General features: G+C 42.3%; 1 protein-coding gene across 5 annotated transcripts in view; it reads left to right on the forward strand.

Moving 5' to 3' along the window:
- Positions 1–25,712, forward strand: part of LOC119898830 (LIM and calponin homology domains-containing protein 1-like) — a 35,994-nt gene that overhangs the window by 6,998 nt on the left and 3,284 nt on the right. The window contains exons 2-29 of one of the 5 annotated variants that reach the window (XM_038713095.1): positions 1,038–1,108; positions 1,219–1,288; positions 1,390–1,496; positions 1,580–1,610; positions 1,721–1,831; positions 2,289–2,416; positions 2,658–2,728; positions 4,013–4,214; positions 4,397–4,603; positions 5,159–5,467; positions 5,671–5,931; positions 14,472–14,729; positions 15,755–16,111; positions 16,228–16,572; positions 18,635–18,979; positions 19,264–19,302; positions 20,023–20,152; positions 20,295–20,452; positions 20,607–21,258; positions 21,811–22,140; positions 23,223–23,325; positions 23,440–23,465; positions 23,662–23,775; positions 23,949–24,041; positions 24,151–24,352; positions 24,476–24,575; positions 25,309–25,383; positions 25,501–25,609. In XM_038713095.1, coding sequence (XP_038569023.1) covers positions 1,038–1,108; positions 1,219–1,288; positions 1,390–1,496; positions 1,580–1,610; positions 1,721–1,831; positions 2,289–2,416; positions 2,658–2,728; positions 4,013–4,214; positions 4,397–4,603; positions 5,159–5,467; positions 5,671–5,931; positions 14,472–14,729; positions 15,755–16,111; positions 16,228–16,572; positions 18,635–18,979; positions 19,264–19,302; positions 20,023–20,152; positions 20,295–20,452; positions 20,607–21,258; positions 21,811–22,140; positions 23,223–23,325; positions 23,440–23,465; positions 23,662–23,775; positions 23,949–24,041; positions 24,151–24,352; positions 24,476–24,575; positions 25,309–25,383; positions 25,501–25,609 — 5,004 coding nt within the window. The remainder of the gene's footprint in view (positions 1–1,037; positions 1,109–1,218; positions 1,289–1,389; positions 1,497–1,579; positions 1,611–1,720; positions 1,832–2,288; positions 2,417–2,657; positions 2,729–4,012; positions 4,215–4,396; positions 4,604–5,158; positions 5,468–5,670; positions 5,932–14,471; positions 14,730–15,754; positions 16,112–16,227; positions 16,573–18,634; positions 18,980–19,263; positions 19,303–20,022; positions 20,153–20,294; positions 20,453–20,606; positions 21,259–21,810; positions 22,141–23,222; positions 23,326–23,439; positions 23,466–23,661; positions 23,776–23,948; positions 24,042–24,150; positions 24,353–24,475; positions 24,576–25,308; positions 25,384–25,500; positions 25,610–25,712) is intronic. The other 4 variants (XM_038713096.1, XM_038713097.1, XM_038713098.1 and 1 more) reach the window with 4 other exon arrangements.

Consider the following 25,712-nt stretch of genomic DNA (forward strand, 5'->3'; position numbering starts at 1 on the left):
CTAAGTGGGGGGATTTTTTGTGGATGGATGTAACATAAACTGTATACGAGCAGTTGAGACGGAGAGAGTGTGTGCCTGCAGTTAACAGTTTGGGTGCTAACTGTAATCTGCACTAATCTGGATTAGAAATCTAAACAGTGTCAGTCAAACCTCTTCTTTTCCATTCATTCCTTTGGCTGCTGGTTACACCACAGTTCCAGAAAGCAGTGTGTGCGTGTGTGTGGGTTGGTGCTGTGGTAGTATGTCACTGCTAGCTTCCTGATTCCCTCCTCCTCTCCTGCCTGCACAGGATAGACTGCAGATTGGAGTCCAGGTTGGAGGATTGAGGTTATCAGCTCACTGCGTGCATCTAAATCAGTGACGTGTGTGGGTGCATTTTGGGAAAATGGAATGAGGACACAAAACAGTGTGTCATTTGCTTGGCATGTCTCTAATTTGGTTTCTGCTGAAGCAAAATGTTGGGGGAAGGGTGACCCGAGCAGCGGCAGGTTCCTCTGTCAGGGACACATTTAAGCACAATCCAAGAGCTTTCAAGCACTTTACTTAATGATATTTATCTATTAATGACAGTGATCATATTAGGGCTGCTGCCAGCTGTTTTCATTATCTATCTTCATTGTCTCCTCTGCATGTCTATCTTTCTCCTTTATGCTGTCTTTAATTCCCTCAGCCTAACTTTATCATCAGCTCTGTTGTATATTTTATAACTTTATGTAAAGTGTGAAATCTGTGAGTGACACGGGAAAGAGGTAGTGATGGATCCATCCCAATTTTTCTCTCCCGATTCCAGATGATACCTCAAGTCAGGGTCATTATTATTAACTGAATACATTTAGATTTTCGACTGTTGGTTCGGCAAAACAAGCGACTTGAAGGCATTGACCTTGGCTCAAAGAACGTAATGAAGATTTTATATACTGAAGAATAATTGATTGATCAAAATATAACCACCATCGTTAATAAAAATAATTGTTAGTTGCATCCATAGTTCCAATCCACCTCCTTCACATCTGTCTCTTCCTGTGCTCCTTCCCCAGGCTGTAACAGGGAAGAGCTTTGGAGACAAGGACTTCCGCCGTGCACTGGAGAACGGCATCCTGTTATGCGAGTAAGCCTGTGACATCGCTCCCGTTCAGTTTTTCATGTCTGAAGTAGCAACAACATACATAAACTCCTCTAAGTCTCGATAAATCTCTGCTTCTCCCCTCCTCCACGCAGGCTGCTGAGTGCAATCAAGCCAGGGCTGGTCAAGAAGATCAACAGGCTACCCACCCCCATCGCTGGGCTGGTAAGAAGACACTCTCCACTGTGACATTCGGCCCTGTAAACAAGCCTGTTCGTCAAAGTGATAAACTCTGACTGCCTGTGGTCCGTTGCTGTCTCCTCTAGGACAACCTGTCAGTCTTCCTGCGGGGCTGTGAGGAGTTGGGCCTGAAGGGCTCCCAGCTGTTTGACCCCGGAGACTTGCAAGACACATCCATACGAGCTAACCTCAAGTAAATAGGCGTGTGTGTTCATTCCTCTACATTTGCATTTAAATGTAGTATCAATTGACAGTAACACGCTTCTCTCTCATCAGGGACTCTGACTGCAACCGCAAACTAAAAAATGTGAGTAAAAATTTCCCCTTTTCCATTGTATTTTTTTTGTTTCATCTTCCAAGTTGGTGTGTTTAGCATTTATGAATATACGCCACATCCCCTGTATTGATGTCTCTCAGGTGCTGAACACGGTGTTCTGGCTGGGTAAGGCTGCCAGCGGCTGTGCCTCCTACAGCGGCCCTACTCTCAACCTCAAGGAGTTTGAAGGGCTTCTTGCTCAAATGAAGATGGTGAGTGAACACAGTGAAGAGGACAGAGCAGGGAGGGGGAGGAGAGGGAGAAAGACAGATAACGGTGTGGTGGTGGTGTGGGGGATGGATTTGTTAGTTTCCTGTCTTTGTTGGGGTGCAGGAGAGACACATGAGGCAGGCAACACATTTTTGTTTTTGTTATACCACAGCTACTCCTATTTCAGGGAGAGACAGAAAAGAGGTGCAGGGTATGACTTGAGAAAGAAGATTGGCTCTGCACATTTTATTTATTGGATCAATTGGAAGTTTATTCAAACTGTTTATTTTTACTGTTTAGGTTTCTTAGGCAAGACAGTTTCTTTTGCATTTAGTCTCCTTTTCAATCAATTGCTCAACCCATGTATTGTCTTGTGAGCTTCTTCGTAGAGCTTTCCTACTTTATTCACTTTTCCATATATTTTCCTGATCGCTGATGTGTGCATGTGTGTGTTTGTAGGAGAGTGAGGAAGGAGGGGACAGTCCACACAAGCGCAGCGTTCGAGACAGTGGCTATGACTGCTGGGACTCTGAGAGGAGTGAGTCTCTCTCTCCACCCCGACACACTCGCGACAACTCCCTAGACAGGTGAGAGACATCTGTCAACAAGCACACACATAACACCAAATATGTGGACGCACACACCAGGGGTGTTTCAGATTGCTGATGAGAAATTTAAACACTGTTGACATTTTCTAAATTTTAGAAACTCACTCCAAACTTTAAAACTGGTACTACTGATGCAAAACCCACATTTGCATTAAAGTAAATGTCACACACATGATTTTAAAATGCTAAACAACAAAATGTTTTCTTTTGTTTCTGACAGTCTGGACTCCTTTGGCTCCCGCTCACAGCATAGCCCTTCTCCCGATGTGGTGAATCGAGGCAACAGTGACGGTTGGTTCTGTTAAAATACTTAAAAAGTAGGAAAAGTAAACCATTTCTTAAGAGAACTTAAGAGTCAGGCTAGCTGTTTCCCTTTACTTCCAGTCTTTATTCTAAGCTAATGTAATTGCTTTCTGGCCCCAGCCCCACACTTAGGGTAAAAATCGTCTCGTCTAACTCTTGGAAAGTAAGCAAATAAGCATATATCCCAGAATGTTGAACTTTTCCTATTCCAGCAAAACCACCCATCCATAAATAGTCTGACTGCTGTTGTCTGACATGTTGGGGTTTTAACCTTCATATGTTATGGCCAGTCAGACGGGCTGTCGATAACAGCTGAACATCTCAGCCACTGCGTGTGTGTGTGGGATGGGGGGGGGGGGGGGGGGTCCCAGATGCAGCAGCTGTTGGCCTAAGTAGCCTTCACTACACATTTGGACCTGGGAAATACCAGCTGAGGCCAACATCCTTTTGTATGTCAGACATACGTCTGTGTGTGTGTGTGTGTGTGTGTGTGTGTGTGTGTTTGAGGGGAGCATCAAGCATCCTGTTTGTGTCTTTCATGTTGACAGTATAATATGTGTGCAGCAGGGTGACAAGAAAAACACTATTCCCAAGCTGGGAATAGACTCATTCCCTGCATTCCCTGGAGGTTACAGAGAAAGTGTGCTGCCTAACCAAGTGATATTTGTTATCCAGAAATGGACAGGGGATATAGTTTGGCTTATTTTGGCTGTTTGCACGATAACCTTGTAGCGGTCAGACATTCAGGCGGGTTGTAAACAAGCCAGAAGTCCAGCCAAATATTCTAAACCACTTTATTTTTAGGTAAAACTGAAGGTGGACACATTGAAAATATTACTAATAATCTCTCCTTCTCTTCCAAAAATGTCTGTCTAAGTGCTCGTGTTTCTTGGCTGTTGGACTTCTTTTTCAAAGTTGCCACATTCGTGAACTCAGCAATTAACTTGTTATTATTATAAATTAAGACAGTGGTTGTAGCAAAGTGGAAATATCCTTTAAATTCCAAAGGGATTCACATGAAAGATTTTGTGTGCCAATCAGGAGACATAGGTCATGTCCCATTTCATGAACATGTTAGCCCTTACTGGAACAAACTGGTAATGCTGTAGATGATATTATGAAGTTCTGGTGTAAGAAACAACATGGAGTTAGTATGTCTTGAGAATTGTATAGCTTTTGCAGAGGTTATTATGCAAGGACCGATTAAAAATAGTTCCTGACATACTTTGTAACATTCCGCACTCTTCTCTTTTATCACTCTTTGGTTCCCAGGGCGAGGCAGCGACTCGGAGGCTGATGCCTCCAGCAGGAAGCCAGATGTGCGGAAGGATGACATGCTGGCCAGACGGACTGCCAGCAGTGATTCAAGAAGCTCCATTCCCTTTAACCAGTTTCTTCCAAACCGAACCAATGCCAGTTCCTATATCCCGACTCCACGGCGAAAACCACATACAGAGGAGGGAGAGCAGCGGAGGTAATAACCAAAACTTCAGTGCAATAAATAATTTAAATTGTGCATTTTATACACAAGTTACTAAGTGAGCAGTGGAAAAAAACATAACCTAAGCCGAAGGAAAAGGTAAACCTTTTCCTTCAACAAGACACACAAACGTCCTCATCCTTAATCTTTCCCTGCCATTACACACCGTTTCCCAGTCACCCTGAAGCCACTCCAGAGCAGGGCAAAAGAACTGGACCACATCACAAAACTCCTAAGACTGTCACTTGGGCAGCTGAGAAGAACGGGGAAAAACTTAAACAGGAAGAGGATAAAGTGACCCAGGAAGTGCTGGATCAGAGGAAGCTGCAGAAGTTGGAGAAGGCAGGGATTAAAGTTCTGCCTGCTGCCGTTCGCTACAGCAGGTCAGGGAGGAGGGGCATGAGGGCTGCTGCTGCTGTTGTGATTAGATGGTTTTGGTCGTGTTTACTAACGGATCGTTATGATGGTAATTTATTTGTGGTTTTGTTTGGGGTGGTGGTCTATTGGTGCTGTGGTTTGACTTTTGGTTTTGTTTAGATGTCTGGTTGCAGCAATCTGGCTTGTTAATGATGAGTTTTGTGTGTTGGCATACAGATTTGACTGTCCAGCTGCTACTGCTACTCTTAACTGCTTGCTCCTTTTCTGTGTTTTACATAATGGGAGAGATTGATTTAATTCATGTCAGTTATTAATATCGTAATAGAGGTTTCAGTGGTCAGGAATTGCTACTGTGTTGGTGTGTAAAAAAATCCCTTATTCTTTATTTTTGATATTTTTGCCTGTGAACTAACTAACCACCTGGACCTTGCCAGTCATATTTGTGAGTGCATGTCAAATCCGATCTTTGCACGTCACTACTTCTGCTCACAAGGCACAGCGATGGATTTTTAATAGAACTCTGAAATGACCTTGCCGCACCATCTCATATCCAACCCCAGCCCTCCCACAATGGAGGCACAGAAAGTGAGGTCACCATCCCCAAACATCATTCTTCGCTGTGAGAACGACTTTTTGAGCTCTCAGAAATCTGCGTGGGACTCCTCCTCTGATGTGGAAGATGAGGCAGAGGTGCGGAAAGTTCCAGATGTTCACAGAGATGACCTGGCTTCTAGACGAGCTCATCGCGGGCCTGTTGCTCCCAAGGTGCATCAGTTCGTCCCTCCACCTGTATGTAGCAACAAAGACAGAGAGCGCTGGGAAGGCATCAGACGAGCCTCACAGCAAACGCTGCAAGAGAAAAAGATCAGGTTAGCCAGTTTATGTTTGTGTGTGTTGCCGTTTTTTCTTTTCATTTTCTCTGACTTACTGCTAAATATTCTCTCCCATTTTCCTGCTCTTTCTTTCTTTGGGTGTTGTGCTCACTTGTGGTTTGACGTGTGTGTGTTTTCCACCTTGATGTGAAATGTGTGCCGTGCAATGATGCCATTGTACTGGCTCTGTGATCGGACAGCGAGAACGAAGTAGTCCCTGACATCATTACACGCAGAGACAACCCCTTCCTAAACTCCAATCCTCGCCAAGAGGAAGATGAGGATGAGGAGGAAGAGGGACGGTTTAAGGCGATGCCTAATAAGCAGAAGGATGACCTGGCTCAAAGGCGGGCTCAGAGTAGGCCCCTCCCTCACAGGGACGGACCAATGAGCTTTGTTTCTGCCTCCATGAGCCAGGCAGATTTGCAGAAGTGGGAGAGACTCAAGATGACTGAACCCAGGTGCCCAACACACACTCTCTGTTTCAGCACACATGCAGTGCTAAGCACTAAAATGCTGCTGTATGTCAAGTGTGGTTTGTTAATGACTTTGCGGTATGTGTGTGTGTTCTTGTAGTTTTAGTTCCAGTCTTAAGCAGATCATTGCAGGCAGAAGAGGGTCATTGGTCTGCAGAGACTTTCATGTGAAGTTACAACCCAAATGATGCTCACTAGATGTTTTTTAAACAAACAGTGCCTTCAATACATGCAGGATTTGGTACTTTATTTCTAATGCCATCCAAGTTAAATCCTCACTAAACCACTGAGTAGTACTCATTATTTAAAAGAGCATGATTCTGTCTGTGTCACCGGTTTTAAAAACCCACTGTCATTGCACCAACTGCTTATTTTTTAACAGGAGTTACATAAGACAGAACAATAAAATAAAAATAAAACATCTTACGTTTTTCTTAACTTTTTGCATCTGATAATTTGTTACAGAAGTTAGACTAATTCTAACTTTTTGATAGTAAACTGCAAAGAGGTACCTGTCAGAGGAGACCAGGATTATGACTGTTAAACAATACTTTAATTTTAGTTTACTTGAGAGAGACTGAAGGTCACGTCTAGTGGTCGACCGATACAGGTTTTTCAATGGCCGCTGCCAATGCTATTATATAATGCCGATATCAAATTAAGGAAAAGTCATGTATAATTCCATTATTCCATGTAGAGTACAATCTAATGTACATTTTGTACGAATTTTTAATAATTAGTGAAATTATTGAAAAATACATTGCGTTATGCTTTAGATTTCAGAATGTGACTGGTGTTTAAGGGAGAGTGGGGTACAGTTTGTCAGAAGTAACGTCATTCAACTGCATTATTTTTTACAGTATGCCAATATACAGTATATTAAAGCTAGCTAGTAATGGTTTCAGATTAGATTTGATGTAATTTACTCTGAAAGTCCATTGACTCCTGCTGGGTGGCGTTACAGCTGCGCCATGGTTTTGTTCCATCCTCTGCCCGGCGTCAACTTCCTCTCCTTTGTCCTTTTTGTGTTTCTACTACTTCCCATTTCACAATCAGAGCGTTTTGCCTGCCTGATTTTGTTTGTTTAGATTTTGTTGATTTGGTAATTAGTGTTTGCTTTTTGTGCTTCTACTATAATTAAGTACAGTAGGCTATGCAGTTAAATGGTTTCTTTTTTGTCTGTTTTAACTGTGTTTATTGTTGTTTTATGATTGTGAGTCTGCACAGGGTATTTTATTTAACAAAATTTACCGGATTCTCTATGCTGTTCTGTGTCTGACTTCATGGACGGTTCAATCTGCATTCAGAATCAGAATAAGAAATACTTTATTGTTCCCTGAGGGGAAATTCTTTATCACAATTGCACACTTGTCAAGGCATAAGGAAAGAAATAGTAATAAAAGGTAGATAAATAAAGAGTATATATATATATATAAGAGTATAAATATAAAATATATGAAAAATATAAAGGAGTATTAGAGAATTGTTATGGTGAACCAAAAAAGACTAGTGAATAAATAGCAGCAGAGAATATTGCACATTAATTATTAAACAGATATTATTGCACAAAAATAGATGATACGGTCCAGTTTAAAAACTAAGTGTCGGTGTGTCAGACATTTAGAGGGAGGAGTTATAAAGCTTGATGGCCACAGGCAGGAATGACTTCCTGTGGCGCTCTGTGGTGCATTCTGGGGGAATAAGTCTTGCACTGAAAGTGCTCCTGTGTTTGATTAGGACATCATGGAGTGGGTGGGAGACATTGTCCAAGATGACATGTAGTTTGGACAGCATCCTCCTCTCTGACACCACCGACAGAGAGTCCACCTCCACCTCCACAACGTCACTGGCCTTGCGGATCAGTTTGTTGAGTCTGCTAGCGTCCGCTACCCTCAGCCTGCTGCCCCAGCATGCAACAGCAAACAGGATAGCACTGGCCGTCACAGACTCATTAAACATCCTCAGCATCGTCCTATAGATGTTGAAGGACCTCCGCCTCCTCAGAAAATAGAGACGGCTTTGGCCCTTCCTGTAGAGGGGTTGAGTGTTCTTGACCCAGTCTAGTTTATTATCCAACTGCACTCCCAGGTATTTGTGATCCTCCACAATGTCCACACTGACCGCCTGGACGGGGTCACTGGTGCCTTTTCCACAACCAGCTCCTTAGTCTTTGTCACGTTAAGCTGCAGATGGTTCTGCTCACACCATGTGACAAAGTCCCCCACCACAGCTCTGTACTCAGCCTCGTCACCCTTGCTGATACATCCAACCACAGCAGAGTCATCAAGAAACTTCTGAAGATGGCAGGACTCTGTATGGTAGTTGAAGTCCGTGGTGTAGATAGTTAAGAGGAAGGGAGAGAGGACAGTCCCCTGCAAGGCCCCAATGTTGCTGACCACACTGTCTGATACACAGTGTTGCGCACATACTTTGGTCTGCCAGTCAAGTAGTCAACAATCCAGGACAGGAGGGGGGCATCCACCTGCATCGCTGTTGCTTTGTGTCGCTTTGTGCGGCTTGATGCGACTTCAGTAAAAAATAGACTCTCTGCCTATTCTATGCAGAGCGGAGAGCCGCGTCTGGGACGCGCTGCAGCCACGCCTGCTGGACTCACAAGCATTGACTCAGTGTTTCCCATACATTGATTTACTTTTGGCAGCCCGCCACAATACCAACGCTTACCGCAACATATTAATGTTCTTTTTTTTTATATTTAAAAATGGGTAAAATCATATTTGATTGTAGAGCTACAGATTCGCTTAGAACCTCCGCTCGTTCTCTTCCTCACAAAGACATTGACAACAGACCCGTTTGGAAGAAACTAGATGGTTAATTGACGTAATTGCTGACGAAATCTGCACTCTGCGCATGCGTTGGCGTCTGTAGCCACCTGTCGGAAGCCACCTGTCGGAAGCTCCGTCTTGAACCGGACTCTTATCCAGTTTTAATCCACTTTTTTCGTTACATTTTTTATATCCTTTTATTTAACTTAACTTTATTTAAGTTTTACGTGGGTTAAGGCTTTTAGTCATCCGACATGGATTTTAAGATAGATGACCGTAAAAACGCGATCAACGCTACTGATCGCAACAAAGCTCCGGTGACTATGCAAGCCGAGATAACTCTGCCCCTTGAGGACTGCTCACTCCTTAAGAAAGCGAACAAGAAGATTGCTGACCTTATGGAAGACATCCGACGACTTTCAGAGGAACTCAAAGAGAAAGATTCCCTGCTGACTGGCTTTATGGATGTAGCTTCAGTAAAAGCCAAAAAGATTGTTTCCTCTTAACGCAACCGCTAACATCCAGGACACCGTGTTTTGGGACCCCTCTAGTCTTCCCAGGCTTTCATCCTGCTCGACTCCGAAGCATCAGTCAACCTGGGCTGAAGTGGTGGTCCGTGGCTGCAAGAGAGGCTCGGATGGGGCTGCCTCTCCTCCGGACATCGGCCTCTCCAACCGCTATGCAGCCTTGTCTAACGACACTCCGGTCCATCCAGCAGATTCACCTGCGGCTTCGAGTCTCCCTGATACGGATCTCTTTCGGCGCACAGTGCCTGCCGACACTGTTGCATCTCCGCCACCGGCTACATCTCCTGCACTGGGCCGCCGGTCTGCCGCCGGACTTGATCGGCGGCCGTCATCCCGGTCAAAAACCTCCGCTTCCCGACGTAGGATCCTGAAGGAGGCTGTGCTCAGACGCTCCGGAGGCCGTCTCCACCCTGCACCGTCGGGTAGCCCTTCTCTCAGGTCTGTTACTGCTGCTCCAACACAACACTCAACAGCTCAAACACTCCATCCTCAGTCCGCACGCAGTGTTGAAGCAGATTCTGCTCAGTCCTGCTCTGGATCCCAACAACCAGCATCTCCTCGTCCTCTTTTCTCCCCAACCACACTAATAATTGGTGACTCCATAACCAGAAACATCCGTTTCTTTAATGCTACCACTCGCTGCTTCCCCGGTGCCACCACAGCTGACATTTTAAAAAAACTCCAGGACCTAATGCCGTCGCTCCCGTCCTCCATCACAAGAGTGATAGTCCATGTCGGAACAAATGACACAGCTCTTCGGCAGTCTGAGCTGACAAAATTAGATTTTAACCGTCTTCTTAACTTTTTAAAGCAGTGCGGAAAGTCCGTTTTTATCTCTGGTCCCATTCCCACAGTCGGTCGCGGTGCTGGCCGCTTCAGTAGACTCCTTGGCCTCCACGACTGGCTCCAGTCCGCCTGCAGGGCTCACCGTGTGTGTTATGTGGATAATTTTAATATTTTCTGGCAAAGAATGTCTCTTTTTAAGACAGACGGACTTCACCCAAACAAACGGGGCTCAGAAATGTTAGCTGCTCACATACAGCATGTGGTGCGGTCCACACATGATTTACGTGAATGACTCATCATTCATGCAGCACACCTGGACACACCACCGCTGAACACATCTCTGCCTCACTGCCACAAACAACTGTCTCCACCTGCTGGCATGTAAAGCCGTCTGCTCCCAGCGCTGTTCCACAGACTTCTATTCCTGTCATCATCACGCATAGACCAGTAAACCGAAATGTGCACATCCCACACAGAAATCATAGTAATCTCTTAAGGATTAGGACAACTTCACCAACTCCAGCACCCAGAACAAACTCATTTAAAATGGCTCTCTTCAATGTGAGATCACTTTCAAGTAAGACTTTTATCTTAAATGATTTTATCTTGTCTGCAAATCTAGATTTTATGTTTTTAACTGAATCCTGGTTGCAAATGAATGACTATAGCCAGCTAGCTGAACTGTGTCCGCCTCAATATGATTGCTTTAGTCAACCGAGGGTCAGTGGTCGTGGTGGTGGGCTAGTGAGCGTGTATAGGAAAAATTTTAAATGTCATCAAGTACGCTGTGATGAATTTAGCTCCTTTGAAGTTCTCACTCTTAAAGTTGGAGGGCTGCAACCTATCATATTTGTTATAATTTATCGCCCCCCAAAACCGCCTGGAGGATTTTTATCAGAACTTCCTGAATTTTTATCTACTCTGGTTTTAAATTATGACAGAATTGTTCTTTGTGGCGATTTTAATATTCATGTTGATGACCCCAACAATGTTAATGCAACTGACTTTTTAAATTTGGCCACTTCTTTTAACTTCAAACAACATGTCAAAGGGCAAACACATAACCGTGGTCATACACTGGACTTGGTTTTTACCCTGGGTGTCAGCATTTCCTCTGTGGAATTGGTGGACATGACCATATCTGACCACAGATGTATTGTTTTTAGCTGCGATTCGCCTGTTACTCATGCCGCCTCACCAAGCTCCGTGTGTTCTCGCATCTTTAATGAACAAAGTGTTTCAAAGTTTTGCGCAGTCTTTCAGAGCCAAAGCCAACACCTGTCTGATTCCAACACCAACAATCTGGTTGATCACTTCAATCATATCTGCTTGTCGTCACTAAATATTACTGCTCCTCTAAAGGTCAGGCCTACGTCTAAAGCTAGTAAGCAACCCTGGATAAATGACAGCATTCGCAGCCTAAAAAGGGAATGCAGGAAAGCAGAGCGCAGATGGAAAAAATCCAATCTCCAAGTCCATTACCTCAGTCTGAAGGATTTATTAATTAACTACAATAACATGGTTAAGGATGCGAGAACACACTATTTTTCTGAACTCATTACTACACATAAACACAATCCCAGGTTTCTGTTTAAGACTGGATCAGCTGGTAAACCCAACCCCTCCTTGTGCCTCAGCTGGAAGTAATGATGACTGTGAATTGTTTTTATCTTATTTTACCAATAAGGTGGTGTCAATCAGAGCCTCTATTACCCCCGTGGCCTCTTACTCAGAGGTTCCTCACCAGCAACAACAGAGTTTTAACCAGTTTTATCCCATCGACTTGTCTGAGCTTTTAAAAACAATATCACAAATGAGAGTGTCCTCCAGCCCACTTGATATAATACCTACAAAATTTTTACTAAAAGTAATAGATTCTGTTGGGCCCCATTTGATCTGTTTTCAACAGCTCCCTATCTACTGGTTGTGTCCCTGATTATTTTAAAACGGCTTGCGTGAACCCACTTTTAAAGAAACCTGGTTTAGATCCCTCCCTCCCACAAAATTTTAGACCAATTTCAAAACTGCCTTTTATTGCAAAGATTCTAGAAAGAATTGTGTCCAAACAGCTGCTCACTGTGCTGGAAAATAACAAAATATTTGAAAAGTTTCAGTCTGGTTTTAGGAAGTACCACAGCACTGAGACTGCCCTGCTTAAAGTCACCAATGACCTTTTAATGTCTGCTGATGAAGGTATGTGCTCAGTCCTTGTACTCCTGGACCTTAGCGCTGCTTTTGACACCATTGATCACAACATCATGTTAGACAGACTGAGGCACTGGGTGGGGATCTCTGGTACTGCTCTAGAATGGTTTTCATCCTACCTGTCAAATAGGAAGTTTTGCGTGTCTGTAAACAACTATGTCTCTTCATTCTGTCCAGTTAAATATGGTGTGCCTCAGGGGTCGGTCTTAGGACCCATTTTGTTTTCCTTGTATCTGCTTCCCCTTGGACATATTATCCATAAACATGGCATTTCTTTTCATATTTATGCTGATGACACACAAATATACTTGCCCGTCAGATCCACAGACCCTGGAATGCTGAGTTCACTTAACAACTGCCTTTGTGAAGTTAAAAAATGGATGTCAAATAATTTCCTCCAGCTGAACTCAGACAAAACAGAAATCCTGGTCATCGGGTCCCAGCAGATGGCAAATCAAATACTGCCATCTGCTGGTTCCCTAGTAAATCACATTAAGCCTGTTGCAAAGAACCTTGGTGTTTGGTTTGATAGTAATTTAAATTTCGAGCAGCACACCACAAAGCTTGTTCAATCATGTTTTTATCAACTTAGAAATATAGCTAAAATTCGATCTATGTTAACTTTTAAGGACACCGAGACCATTTTACACGCCTTCATCTCATCACGCCTGGATTATTGCAACAGCCTTTTCACCTGTTTAACCCAAAAATCTATTGATCGACTCCAGACTGTCCAGAACTCAGCTGCCAGGCTTTTAACCAGAACAAAGAAATATGACCACATTACTCCTATTTTAGCTTCATTACACTGGCTCCCAGTATGTTTTAGAATTGACTTTAAAATTCTATTGATCACTTTTAAAGCTCTTCATGGCCTCTCGCCTTGTTATATTTCTGACCTTTTAGTCCCATACGCACCAGCACGTACCTTGAGATCCTCGGGCAGAGGTCTGTTGTCTGTTCCAGAGTCTCGACTGAAAACTAAAGGGGCAGAGCGTTTGCTGTCAGGGCCCCGAGGCTCTGGAACAGCCTGCCCGAGGAAATCAGGTCGGCTGAGTCAGTGAACTCTTTTAAGTCCCTTCTTAAAACATACTTTTATAGGAGAGCTTTTCCCGATCTTATTTGACTCTATTTTATCCCTTTTATTTTATTGTATTTTACTAATTTTATATTAAATTTTCATGCTCTTATCTTTTTTTTTGTATTATTCTTTACACTTGTTAAAGCACTTTGTAACTTGTTTTTGAAAAGTGCTCTACAAATAAGGATTATTATTATTATTATTATTATTATTGTGAATAGCTCCTCCTCTTCGTGAACAATCTCAATCAAAACATGATCTTGTGCTGCACACTGCACAAATTTGTCTATCCGTTCTTAACACAACACTGTGAATCTCACAAACCCATCTTCAAATTAGTTATTAGCAAGCATGTAAGGAGCCTATCTAATAAGGATAGATATGTTAGCGTTAGAATACAGCTGGGTTGTCCCGGTTAGCCCACTGTACATAGCGGCTACTCAATGATACCTCCATCTTCTTCTTATCAATATTCCATCAGTTTCAGCTCTGTTCTGTCTTAAGTCTCTTGTAACCTTTTGTAAGCAGCTATATATCTCCTTAGATTTTGTTTCCCTTCTCTTCTTTTTTCTCTTGCTCCCCATGCTCTCATCTGCTTGTTTATTCTCCTCACTATTGTGCACTTAAGTCCTCTTTAGTCTTCTTTGACAGGCATTGAAACAGAGTAGGGAATTGGCCGGTGTGGATGGGAGTGTGTGCATGAGGCTGTGTGTGTGACCAAAAGAGAGGCGACTGTTGGCTGTGAGCACTGCTTTGGCTTTGTTTTTCTCTCTCTCTGTGCTGATGTCATTAGATAGGATAAAGGGGTTTTTGTGTTCCCAGAGGAACAGCAGTAACCAGGAACATTTGGCTACCTAGAGTGGATAAAAATGCTTGGTGTGTATGTGTGAATGTCCATATGTGTTGAAGGGATTTTAAGTACACAACCCTAAGCTTTGTCCTTTTCTGTCCATCCACACTTCCTGTCTGATTCATCATTTCAACCTCATCCTTCCTTTGTCTTCACAGTCTGATCCGCTGTCCTGGTTGCTCATGACTTCTTTTCCACCCTCTTTGTTTTCCCCCTGGCTCTTGTGCTGGTGTGTGTGTGTGTGTGCGTGTGTGTGTGCATGCCTGTCTTCATTTGTGAAATTGTATCTACAGTGAGGCTAGCCCGGCTTCTGTGTGTCAGGCTTGTCTGGAGAAAAATTATGGAAGCCCTTTCAGCAGATCAGCAAAGGCTGGACGAGATCACAGCAAAGTTGTGACCTTTGGGGGCGTGACTGAGATCGAGCAGCCAATAGACACAGTCACGTCAACTGAAGGGGAGGAGACAGAGTTGCTAAGACGGCTCCTTTCCAAGACAACTGTAGCCATGCCTACCATTGGCCTGGGCTCCCAGCTTTCAGAGAGGGAAAGCAGGTATGGACAAGGCCAAATACAAGACAACTTGGGCTACAATTGCTTGAAACCCAAGTCACTTGTATTAGTATGGACTGTATTGAGGCACAAAAAGGTCCCTTGCTGTCCCATTACTTGTTAAATGATTTAATTGAATTGCTTGTCAGTGTCACTTTGGCCTATTTTAATTAGTAAGTTAGATAGTTTGGATGCACCTCTGCATTGTACTGATTTGCTTGTAGTTTTAATGGAAAAACAAAGGCACACACACACACACACATGCATGTACATGCTGCTGTGACACGTAGAGCTACATAAATCAGCCATGCAGATAAATCGGCTCACATTAGCTCCTTGAGGTATATAAGTACTGGCATATGCTGTATGTTGGCTGATAAATAATATCTAAGAAATATCAACAGTAGGTTTTTGGTAGTTTTTAAACAATGTCTCCATTACATAGTTGATGAGAGAGCACTGGCAAGTTGGCAACCAAATTCTGGAGAGAAGAGTATTGGCTAATATATCAGATTTTTTCAATTCTCATTCAATACCGGTATCAGTTTAAGAATCCTGGTCCGTCTGTAGTGACAACAATGCAGTTCATGCAGTCCTGTAATGTTTGTGTAAACCAGTTATCTCTTGATATACTACACAATCTGTTCACTTCTGATATATATATTTCAGAAAAATGTAAACATTCCTCATTATTGATGGAGGTTATCACATGAGTCTGATGGTCAAAGTGTTTGACGTGGCTCAAAATCTCATCACAGGTCTTTTTTTTTAGACCTAACCCTTTTAGATTTGCATTAGTTTTGCATGTTTTTTTTTACCCGTAGCTATTATTTGTTTCTAAGTCACTCAGTTGAATGGTCTTTAGTCTGAAAATGTTTTGTTCTTCTGTACTTCTGTACTGTATTCCGTCCTCTTTGTGACCACCTGTGGCCTGACTTTCTGCATGTCCCTGCCTGGATTTTAAGACTGCATTTGCAAATTATCCGTCGTTGTTGCTGAAGTTTGAGCCTGATGTGATGCTCTCACAGCCAGGTAGATGGAGCTGACCTCAATCCAACTACACCTCCCTCTGCTGATCTGTCACCCTGGACCACTGAAACCCCTCCCACTCCTGCTGAGCTGGATGCACGTCTGGCTCAGTATGAACGCAGAACAGAGGAAGAGGATGAGGAGGAAGAGGACAGGATCCCAGATCTCCAGAAAGACGACATGATGGCGAGGAGGACAGGAATTTTCCATAAACAAAGCACTGCCCCAGTGATTTACAACCGTTTCCTGCCTCTGCCCAACGCCAAACGCAGCACACAAGGGGAGGTCACCACTGATGCTGCTCCACAGAACAAAGGGGAAGTGCAGGCAGACAGGAGCAAGAAACTGAACGCCAGGTGGGCTGAGATTTGTGTGGAACTCACTAACAATACTAGGAGAAACTAATAAGCTCGGTGTGGTTTGCATCCTGAAAGAGATTCTCCAGCTTGATGTTCAGTTATTTCAATTATAGGAGTTTCTCTCATAGAGTGGAGCAACAGCAACTACAAGTTCCCATGGAAACACCTCAACCGCGCCCTGACTCCACTGTGAGCCGAGCAATGACTCACAGCGAACGTGAATATGATGATGATGAGGACGAGTATGATGAAAATGAGCCCTTGCCTGACCTGGAGAAGGATGATATGATGGCTCGGAGGACCGGATCATTCCAAAAACCGAGTGCAGCCAGAACAAATCAGCCCATCAACCAGTTCCTGCCAGTACCTGGATCAGTTAAATATAACATCGCCCCGGTGTCTGCAATGAAGCCACTACACAGCAGACCCAAATTCACTGAGAAGATGGCTAGTGAAAGGTATTTACTGCGTTTGAATGATGAAGAGATTGTGGTGTCGTTCAACTACTGCGACTAACAAAGCACATAAGCACATGGCAAAGATGAACATTTAATTATGTTGACAAGTTATATGGCCTGCAGCACTAACATAAGTAAGTCTCTGGATGATTTATAGTTGATCTGACTGTGTTGTAGTTTTGGTGCCATGCCAGCATGTTTGACTCCCCGAGCTGGATGCCTGATGTGGTTGTGTTATTTGTATATGAAAGGACTGGTCGGCTTTCATTTGCTGTTGTGGTTGGATTCTTGGAGCCCTGGTTCTCATATGGCGCAGCAATGTTTGTGCTTGGTTTGGTTTGTTTTCTTTTTGTTTTTGAGGTTTAACCTTGGCTTTGTTTGGCATGACTTTGGTTGTTTGGTTGTGGTTCTAGTTAAGCATGGAGCACTCGGATGTTATCTTTGTATTTGAAGTGTAAATAGCTGCTGAATCACTTGGGGGGCAAACAGCTGCTGCTCTACACTCTAGCATTTCAACTAATTTCAACTAATTTTCAACCAATTCCCTAATAAAATTACATCTCGGTTTAAACCCAAGTAAATATTCATTTATTATTCATGTATTACTGCACTCTTAATTCTCCACATACTCTGAATTGTATGTTTGCCTTAAAGGTCCAGTGTGTAATATTTCTGAGGATCTATTGACAGAAATGCAATATAAGACCCATAACTGTTTTCAGTGGTGTATAAAGACCTTATATAATAAACCGTTATGTTTTTATTACCTTAGAATGAGCCATTTATATCTACATAACCGCGGGTCCCCCCCTTCCATGGACGCTGCCACGTTGCATCATCATGTTTCTACAGTAGCTGAAAATAGACAAACAGCACTACGTTGAATACGTAACATTCAAAGAATAAGTAGTAATAATATACAGCAGCAGTCTGCAAATAAGTTTTGCATCGGAGCAATATTTTCAACCATTAATCGTGGGTAAGAATATAAGATGTAATATTAGACTGCATTCACATGGTGTTTGGTTAGCTCACTTGATAAAGCACAGGACTTGTACCTCTAAGATGAAACCTCATTTCTTGACTGGCCACTCTCTGCTGTCTCAGGAGACAGCACCTTTTGTGCTGTGTCAGCCACTGTAGCTGTCCTGCGCTCTTTGAAAGGTTAGGGGGCAGTGGCAGACTGGACAGATGGTTGCAATTCACAACCCTCACCACTAGATGCCACTAAATCTTACACACTTAACCTTAAGACAAATTCCACATTTTTGAATGTTCAGTTGATGTGCTGTTTACTGAATGCAAAACTCTTAAGATACACAAGTAATGAGCCAACTGAACAGTGTCTCTATTTGTACTAGTACTCATATTTTAGTACATACTGTATATTTTTTGGCTTACCCAGCGATATCTAGAAAGACAGATCATTTTAGTTTTATTTCCCAGGTTTTGAGAAATTTGTCTTTTAAAGTTTGAGCCCAAGACACAAGTAAATAAAGCTGAAACTACAATAAGCAGCACTGACCTCATACAGAGGGAGGACTTGCAAAAAAGAATGGCCTCTTGTAGTCTTTGCATGGGGACTATGTCTTTAGTAAAAAGTAGTTCCAATGAAGACTGATCACCATGGATTATCCAAACTAGCAGTTTCTGGAATGAGATGTTGCTTTTGAAATTTATACTTGTGGGTTTTCAGTGCACCACAAACAAAATTCCTTTCACCTATGTTGTATTGAGGCTAAAATCTCAGAGACATTGCTGATATCTCACAACCTCAGCAGATAACACTAAAACTATCTGCATGACTAGATACCATTAGATGTAAGTGAGAAATTATTATAATTTTTTTTTATTTGGGTGATCTGACTCTGTTCTGGCCTCTCCTCACTTTTGTTTGCCTTTGACAGCTGAAAGAAACCACTATTTTGCTACTGGGGTGTGTTCAGAAGGGCAACATGGTTAAACGTTTCAGCAGAGAGCAGCTGTAGTTTGTTGTTTGTGATTCAGTCTGGATTTACCAGCTGTATTTTCTAGTAATCATGGCCTTGTCACTGGATTTTAGCAGCATCTTGGCAGCAGAACCTCAGGCCCGGTCCTCCATAACTTCAACCCTCTCCAAGTGTGGGGGGCTGACGGCGAGGCAAGAGGAGGATGGAAAGCAAGAGGGAGCCATGACAATCCCTAACACGTCTGTCACAGGTGTGACTGAGCCCCTCTCCTCTCCATCACTTACCCCTCCGCCCAGTCCTGCTGCTGCCCAGACTTGTAAAGTGGAGGCAGAGCTGGAAAAGCAAAGTGTGGAGGAAAGAGTTGAGGAAAAGGTGGAGAAGGGAAAGAGGGATGTGAATGAGGAAGAACCACAAAATAAACCGTTCTGGCTGGATGATGACGATCTACCTCCCATGATGTGAGATGCCCCTTGAACTCATTTTGCATGTGCCTTCATCACTCTCCTTCTCAGATTTAGCCCTGCCACTCATCCAGTCTAGATTTAATTCACTTAAGATCTGAGAATGGAAGTGAACGAGAGCCAAACGATTATTCTTTAATCTTTTTTTTTTCTGCGAGTTTTAAGTAGATACCTCCGCTTGGGATGTGAAGTGTGAGGTTGGCATAAATGGATAACACCCTGCTACCCATTCCTCTCACCTGCTTCTTCCTCTCATTCACTGTATTCTGTTATTGTTTTAGGATGAGCCGGCGAGTTGCTTTTATGTCTGAGGACACTGAGTAAGTCTTTCGGCGTGAACCTGGACGACTTTCTGCATGACAAAAATATATACACACTGTGCACGTTAGAGTTCAAGAGCACAGTCCAAAAGTATATAAATATACAACACTAACATTGTGTTCATTGCTGTGCATTGTAATGTCATGACTCATCACTAAAATCCATTTCACCTTTTGCTTTTAAGTGTTACATTTAATGTAATTCTGTTTTGCATTCTTTTGCTTGTTTGTTTAAAAAATAGTTCATCATTAAACTTCACAAGTTAATATACACTACTCAACTAACACCCTATTATTGAGCTGTATGTGTTTGGCTGCTAAAATAAGTTAGTTATGTTTTCTCAGTTGCTTGTTTAATTGATTTGGGATTAATATTTTAACATATTTTTGTTACTGTGTGAGGGTGTGGGGCAACACATCTGCAACTAATATGATTTCACTATATACAGAAAAAGACAGTAAGAATGATAATACGTAATATTTATGTTTAGTGGATTGTTCTTGGTTGTATTTGAGTATGTGGGGCTGGTATTTTATTATGTTAATAGATTACATTGGATTTGTTTGATATTTTGTGTTGGAAATATTCACTGAAGTGACCATAAGTAAACAATTAAAATGAAATATTTGCTGTTTTCCAGAGCCACGTCGGACAAAGTGAATATGTTGGTTGATGTGATTTTGCCATTTACACGATATTTTACTGCTTTTCCTCTCTAGGAGTGTGAGCTTGGGTGACATGCTTAACGAGGAAGAGGTAGGATACTTACCGCCACTGAGCCAATCACGATATGAGCGCATGCAAGAGCAGTACAACAACTTCTTGGAAGATGAGGACCACTGGCAAAACGTAAGTGACTTATGACTTTAAAATAGAATATGATATCCATTTAAGTAGTAGATGGGAAAATAATATGTGCCCTAGCTTTTTCAAGGATCAGCAATATCAGGATTTTAAGCTGCCATTATTTGACACTGTAAACCTGTAACAGGACTTGGTTCGCTGGAAGAATCGCCGTCGCAGTGCGTCTCAAGAACTGATCAAGAAAGAGGAAGAGAGGAAGAGGATGGAGAAAAGGATGAAGGAGGAGGGATATGACAGCAACAAGAGGAAAAGCATCAAGACCTACAAAGAGATCGTGGAGGAGAAGTAAGGGTGATATTTAAGAGTTGTACATGGCCCTTTACATGAGACAAAATTTGATCTCTGTCAAACTTAGTTTACAATAGCCTATCATACAATATCCAAAACACTGCCTAGGCACCAACTGCTTTGTGTCTCTCTACTTCCTTTTCTTTTCTAGAGAGCGCAGAGAGGCAGAGTTGTGTCAAGCCTACAGGAATGCAGCGACTCCAGAAGAGGCCGCCATAGTTTTACAGCGTTACGCTCTTCGCTTTACCATCAGTGACGCAACACTGGACAGCCTAAAACTCCCCAGATCCACTTCAAAACCCAAACAGGACCTAAATCAGGTGGACAAGGAGCACAAAACTGCATCAGCTATTAATGAGTCTGAAACATCAGAACCTCTGCACAAACCAGAACCAGCTGTTACAATGGACCAGAGCCACACAGAACCTGAAGAGATACACACAGATACAACTACTCAACAAGAGACATCAATTTCTCTCTCCTCTAGCTCCCCAAAACCTGGCAGTCCCCTCGCCCCGGCAACAGACTCAGAATATGTGCCACCTCAGTCACTACAACTCCAGGAACCTCAGTCCAAACCGACAGAGTCTCTAACCACACATCAAGAACAACTGATGACAGGGGATGCGAAGCCTCAAACCAAACACACTCTGCCTCAGATTGCACAAGTGCAGCCTCACACCACGCAGCCTGTACACACACTCCCTTCTCCTCCATCTGTATCCCCCAGAGCCGTCCCCCTTCTGGCAGCAAAGCCTTACTGCCAGCCCAGGAACACACAGTCTGGACACAAACTTGTCAAGGTGAGGCCTCCGTATCAGTCATTCATACCAGAGCATCATCTGATACTTCCACCTCAATACCTAACACCATGCTTAAATTAAAGGAGGTATTTGTTGTATTTAGGAAGTTTTAACATTTTTACTTGTTACCTAGTGACATAGATACAATTTTTAGTTCCCTGCATGCAGCTGTGAAGGTGTGTTGAATTAAATGTCAGGCTCAGTCACTGGCAACTAAACTTCTCTCAAAAAGCAGAAACACATCTGAATATAAAAATGCACACTTACATTTGATCTTTGGCTTCTAGCCATTTTTCCTGTGTTCTATAATCAGTGTTGATAATTTACATAATTTTGTGGGTAAATAATTTGACCTTAAACCTCGACCCTAAAAAAACCTAGTTCCAAACTGACCTTGGTAAGGCTATAAGTTGACCATATCTTTAAACTGCCTGCAGATATATGAAAAGGGCATCCATGAGTTTGTGTAACTCTAGTATAATAAGACAAATTGAGGAATAAAACTAAAAACTATCCCCGTAATCCTGACTTCTATGCGTTTGTTCCACTCAGATGGACGGGTTGGTGAGAGTGAACGGAGAGGCAACAGAGGATTTATCTGTTTCCGCTCCACTTATGTCTGTTCGGCACTCACCACAGGAGATCAAAGACTTTGCCCTCACACAGATGGAGAAAGATATTCCCTCCGAGCGGACTACGACCAATCAAGAGGCAGCGGAGCAGGCGCCACCTCCACAGACAGAAAAATGTACCACATCTTCAGGCTCTGCCATCAGCTCCCTGATTGGAGGCAGAAACTGTATCATCAAGACAACCATTGTGACAGAACTCACACAGACTCATGTGGAGCCACATCACCCGGATATCCAAAGCAATGGCCAGGTAATATTACAAGTGACATATTAAAGGACTATACCTGTGTTTCTAGTGTGTTAGTCTACAACTAATGCATGCTTTACATTTCTGCTGGCCCTTTTCAAAAAAATCATCTTGCAGAAATGTCATATTAGCTTGTGAGAGGTGATACATCACAATGAAAATTCTCTTTACTCTTTGTCAAAGTTGTGTGTGCTTGCATGAAAATGCAGACGAACGTGATAATTGTTTTCAGGTATTTTCCACTGTTGTGCATTCAAGTGTTTACGGAAAATCTTGTCACCGGAGACATTTGAGTCAGCTGTTGATTCTTGCCATTCATGAGCCGTGTTAGTGGAAAATGAAACCCAACGAACAAACTGAAATCAAACATGGGTGCTGTTGAAAAGGATATTGTGAATTTAGCTTTTTATTGCTTTAAAGCAAAGAGCACTTCAATAAACCAACACAGAAGAGTTCCCTCTCCTTTCATCTTATTAACACAAATGAAAACACAAACAGAGTGGCAAGAGAAGAGAAGAGAATATTCTTTAATGTGCCGATGATGAAATTTATCTTAGACTGCAGTCCAAAAGAAATAAATACAATACACAGTTTAAAAGTAATTGTTACAGAAGTACATTCAGTGCTAAACACAACCATACATGGGTATTGCACAAACATAGGCAAGTTTTATTTATTTTTTTACCTCCCTTAGTATAAAACAGAAAAATGAGGTACAAAAGAACATTTTGTTGTGGTTTTATCTTCTTTGGGGAACTTTTTTTATCGTATTAAATAAGGTAGGAGCTGGAACTCAAGAGGGGAGAGACATCAGTCTGACCAGAAACACTCTTCAGCTGTTCGCTGTGATGGCTGGCCTATGTAAAGCAAGTTTCGAGTCTCTTCAGGTTGATTTTAATAATACATTTACATGAATTGAGGTCAGCGACTGCCCAAGAAAAAATACTATGGTATATTTTGGACTTGAAACTGGTCAGCAATAATTTAAATTTATGTGACTTATATGCTAAATTGGCTACTACATTGAAAAACACCAAGATTGTCCATTCATATAAAGACAATTTACTTGATTATTTGGCTTTCAGGTCAATGGTACTATGGGATTATCTGGGAGACCAGTGGAGGAAAAAAAGGCTCAGCCAGCTACATCACCAAACAGCTTGCAAGAATATTCTCCCACTATCACAGGTAAAACAGTCAGTCATGAAGAAGAAAAATTTATTTTTGCTCCAGATATTCTGTTTCATTTCTTTTAGCAGCAGTAAATGTGATCTGTAGTGTCTGTCTCTTTCTCCGCCACAGAGGGACTTGAGGAGAGCAGTGTGACTGTGAGTATCTCCTGGCAGCGCCCGCTTGTTTGTTTTGTTTCTGTTTCTCCTTCATCCTTAAATTTGACCCTGTCCTGACCCTTCGTCTCCAGTAGTCATTGTAGTCGCTGTAGTCAGACTTGTCCTCTCACCTTTCCTCTCTTTCTGTCCTTTTGGTCCGTATACATGTGTGTGATTGATGGTCGGGTCTGGGTAGATTGAGACCCCCATGTTGAACTTGGCTAAACGTGTTAATCACTGGGTCTGGGACCCCAATGAGGAGCGTAAACGCCTGGAAATGTGGCAACAGGAGCAGGAGCGCCTCCTACAGGTACACTGGTGGAATGGTGTGTATGTGCATGGCACCGTGAGTGTTTAGCAAAAAACAGAAGATACAGGATGAACTGGATGTGTGTACATGTATGTGTGTGTATTTGTGTATGTATGTGTTAAATGTGTGTTTTTGTGCATAAAGTATTTAACATGTATCATGTTTCTCTGCAGGAGCAATACCAGAGAGAACAGGAGAAGCTGAAGAAGGAGTGGGAGAAAGCACAGCTAGAGGTGCAGGAGGAGGAGAGAAAACACAATGAAGAGGTACAGCCACACACACACACACACACACTGACAAACACATAAAATCAAAAGCATCCCTTTCTGCTTTTCTTAAATGTTGTTCTCTTTATTTTGTGTGTACCTCTTCCAGGAAAGAAGGATTCTAGAGGAGACTGTAATGCCCCTCAATCCCACCAGCTTGTTAAACCAGCAGCCGAACCAGACAGGGACAACATCACCAGCTCCAGACAACAAAGAGACAGAGGGAGGAGACGTTGCTCCCCAGCAAAACAGCCAAAGAATCTCCACCTTGACGGAGGATCAGCATGCTTCGAAGCTGCATTTCTTCCACGGTGAGATGCACGCAGAACTACACACTGATGTGCAGGACGAGTCCACATGTGTGAACGACGCATTCGGACCATGTATTCCTCAGTTTCTGTGATAAAAGTTTATTTTCTAATGTATTTTTGTAGATTCTGCATGTGATGGTGAACCTTCAAAGAAACAGGAACTGCTGAAGACGGCCTCACTGGACCGCAACCCTCAGCTGAACCAGACACATGTTGTTAAAAGGTATGTCAACAGTTTCTGTCATTTTTCTTATTCACATTTAAGTTGCCCAAGTAATGTTCTGCTTTCCGAGAGGCTGATCATATGCATGGGTCTTTTCTATGTAAAAACATATTGTAGCATAATTTGGTAGCATACATGTTAATGGATGAAAACACCATAATTAAAGCGACACTATATAACTTTTCCTAAATAGTGGCCACTGTTTATACAAGTGATAATTACGACTAAATGCTAAATTCTAAGCTACTGTTTAACATTTAGCTAAAGTGCTAAACTAATGTAACAGTATCACAAGCAGAGATGTTAACATTAGCTACTATAAGCTATGGACCATACATCCATCATATCATATAAACTCATAGTGACATTTATTTTATTATGAACTGTTTTCTTATTGAATTGAATGCCAAGATTTTAATGCAGAACAAATGTCTGGAAGTACCACATGAATGTGTTTTATGTCTACATGGCAACCATTTGAATAGTTGATTAATCTACTGTAGAGATGAACAAAAAAACTGCTCATAATTTCAAGGTGAAAAATATTCATTTGTTATTTATTAAGCATTTTATTTTATTTTAGTCTTGAAAAGTACACATTTTGTTTTTTCACCCTGACAGACTTTTCTAATAACTACTAATAATAATTATTCACTGAAACCTGTTACAAACATGTTTTCGATGTGCATGGATTTATTTTTCTGTTGGTTTTTTTTGTTTTTTTTTACCACAGATCTGAATCACATGACGCGGTAACAAGCAAACACCAGTCCTCCCCTTCATCCCCTCAGCCTCCCTCACCCAGCAGGTAATAATGCCAGCACACAACTACATGTCTAACAAAAAACACTGAAATTAGGCTTTGCTGTTTAATGGAGTGAAGATGCCTTAATGTTCTTTTTTTCTGCTGTCTGTGTGTGTGTAGGTGTGTTAGTGGGAAGAGACTATGTTCTGGTTGTTCTCAACCACTTGGAAAAGGAGCTGCCATGATCATTGATACACTGGGGCTGTTTTTCCACATACAGTGTTTCAAGGTACTGTAACTCTTAACACACACACATGCACTAATTAGGGAACGTTAATACAGAAGCAGCATCTGGCTTCTGTATAAAGGTTTTAAAGATGTTTACTAAAGCA

The sequence above is a fragment of the Micropterus salmoides genome, unplaced genomic scaffold, assembly GCF_014851395.1.
Source record: "Micropterus salmoides isolate LMB-PRFRI ecotype aquatic unplaced genomic scaffold, ASM1485139v1 Ms_hic_scaffold_12, whole genome shotgun sequence".
Lineage (NCBI taxonomy): Eukaryota > Metazoa > Chordata > Actinopteri > Centrarchiformes > Centrarchidae > Micropterus > Micropterus salmoides.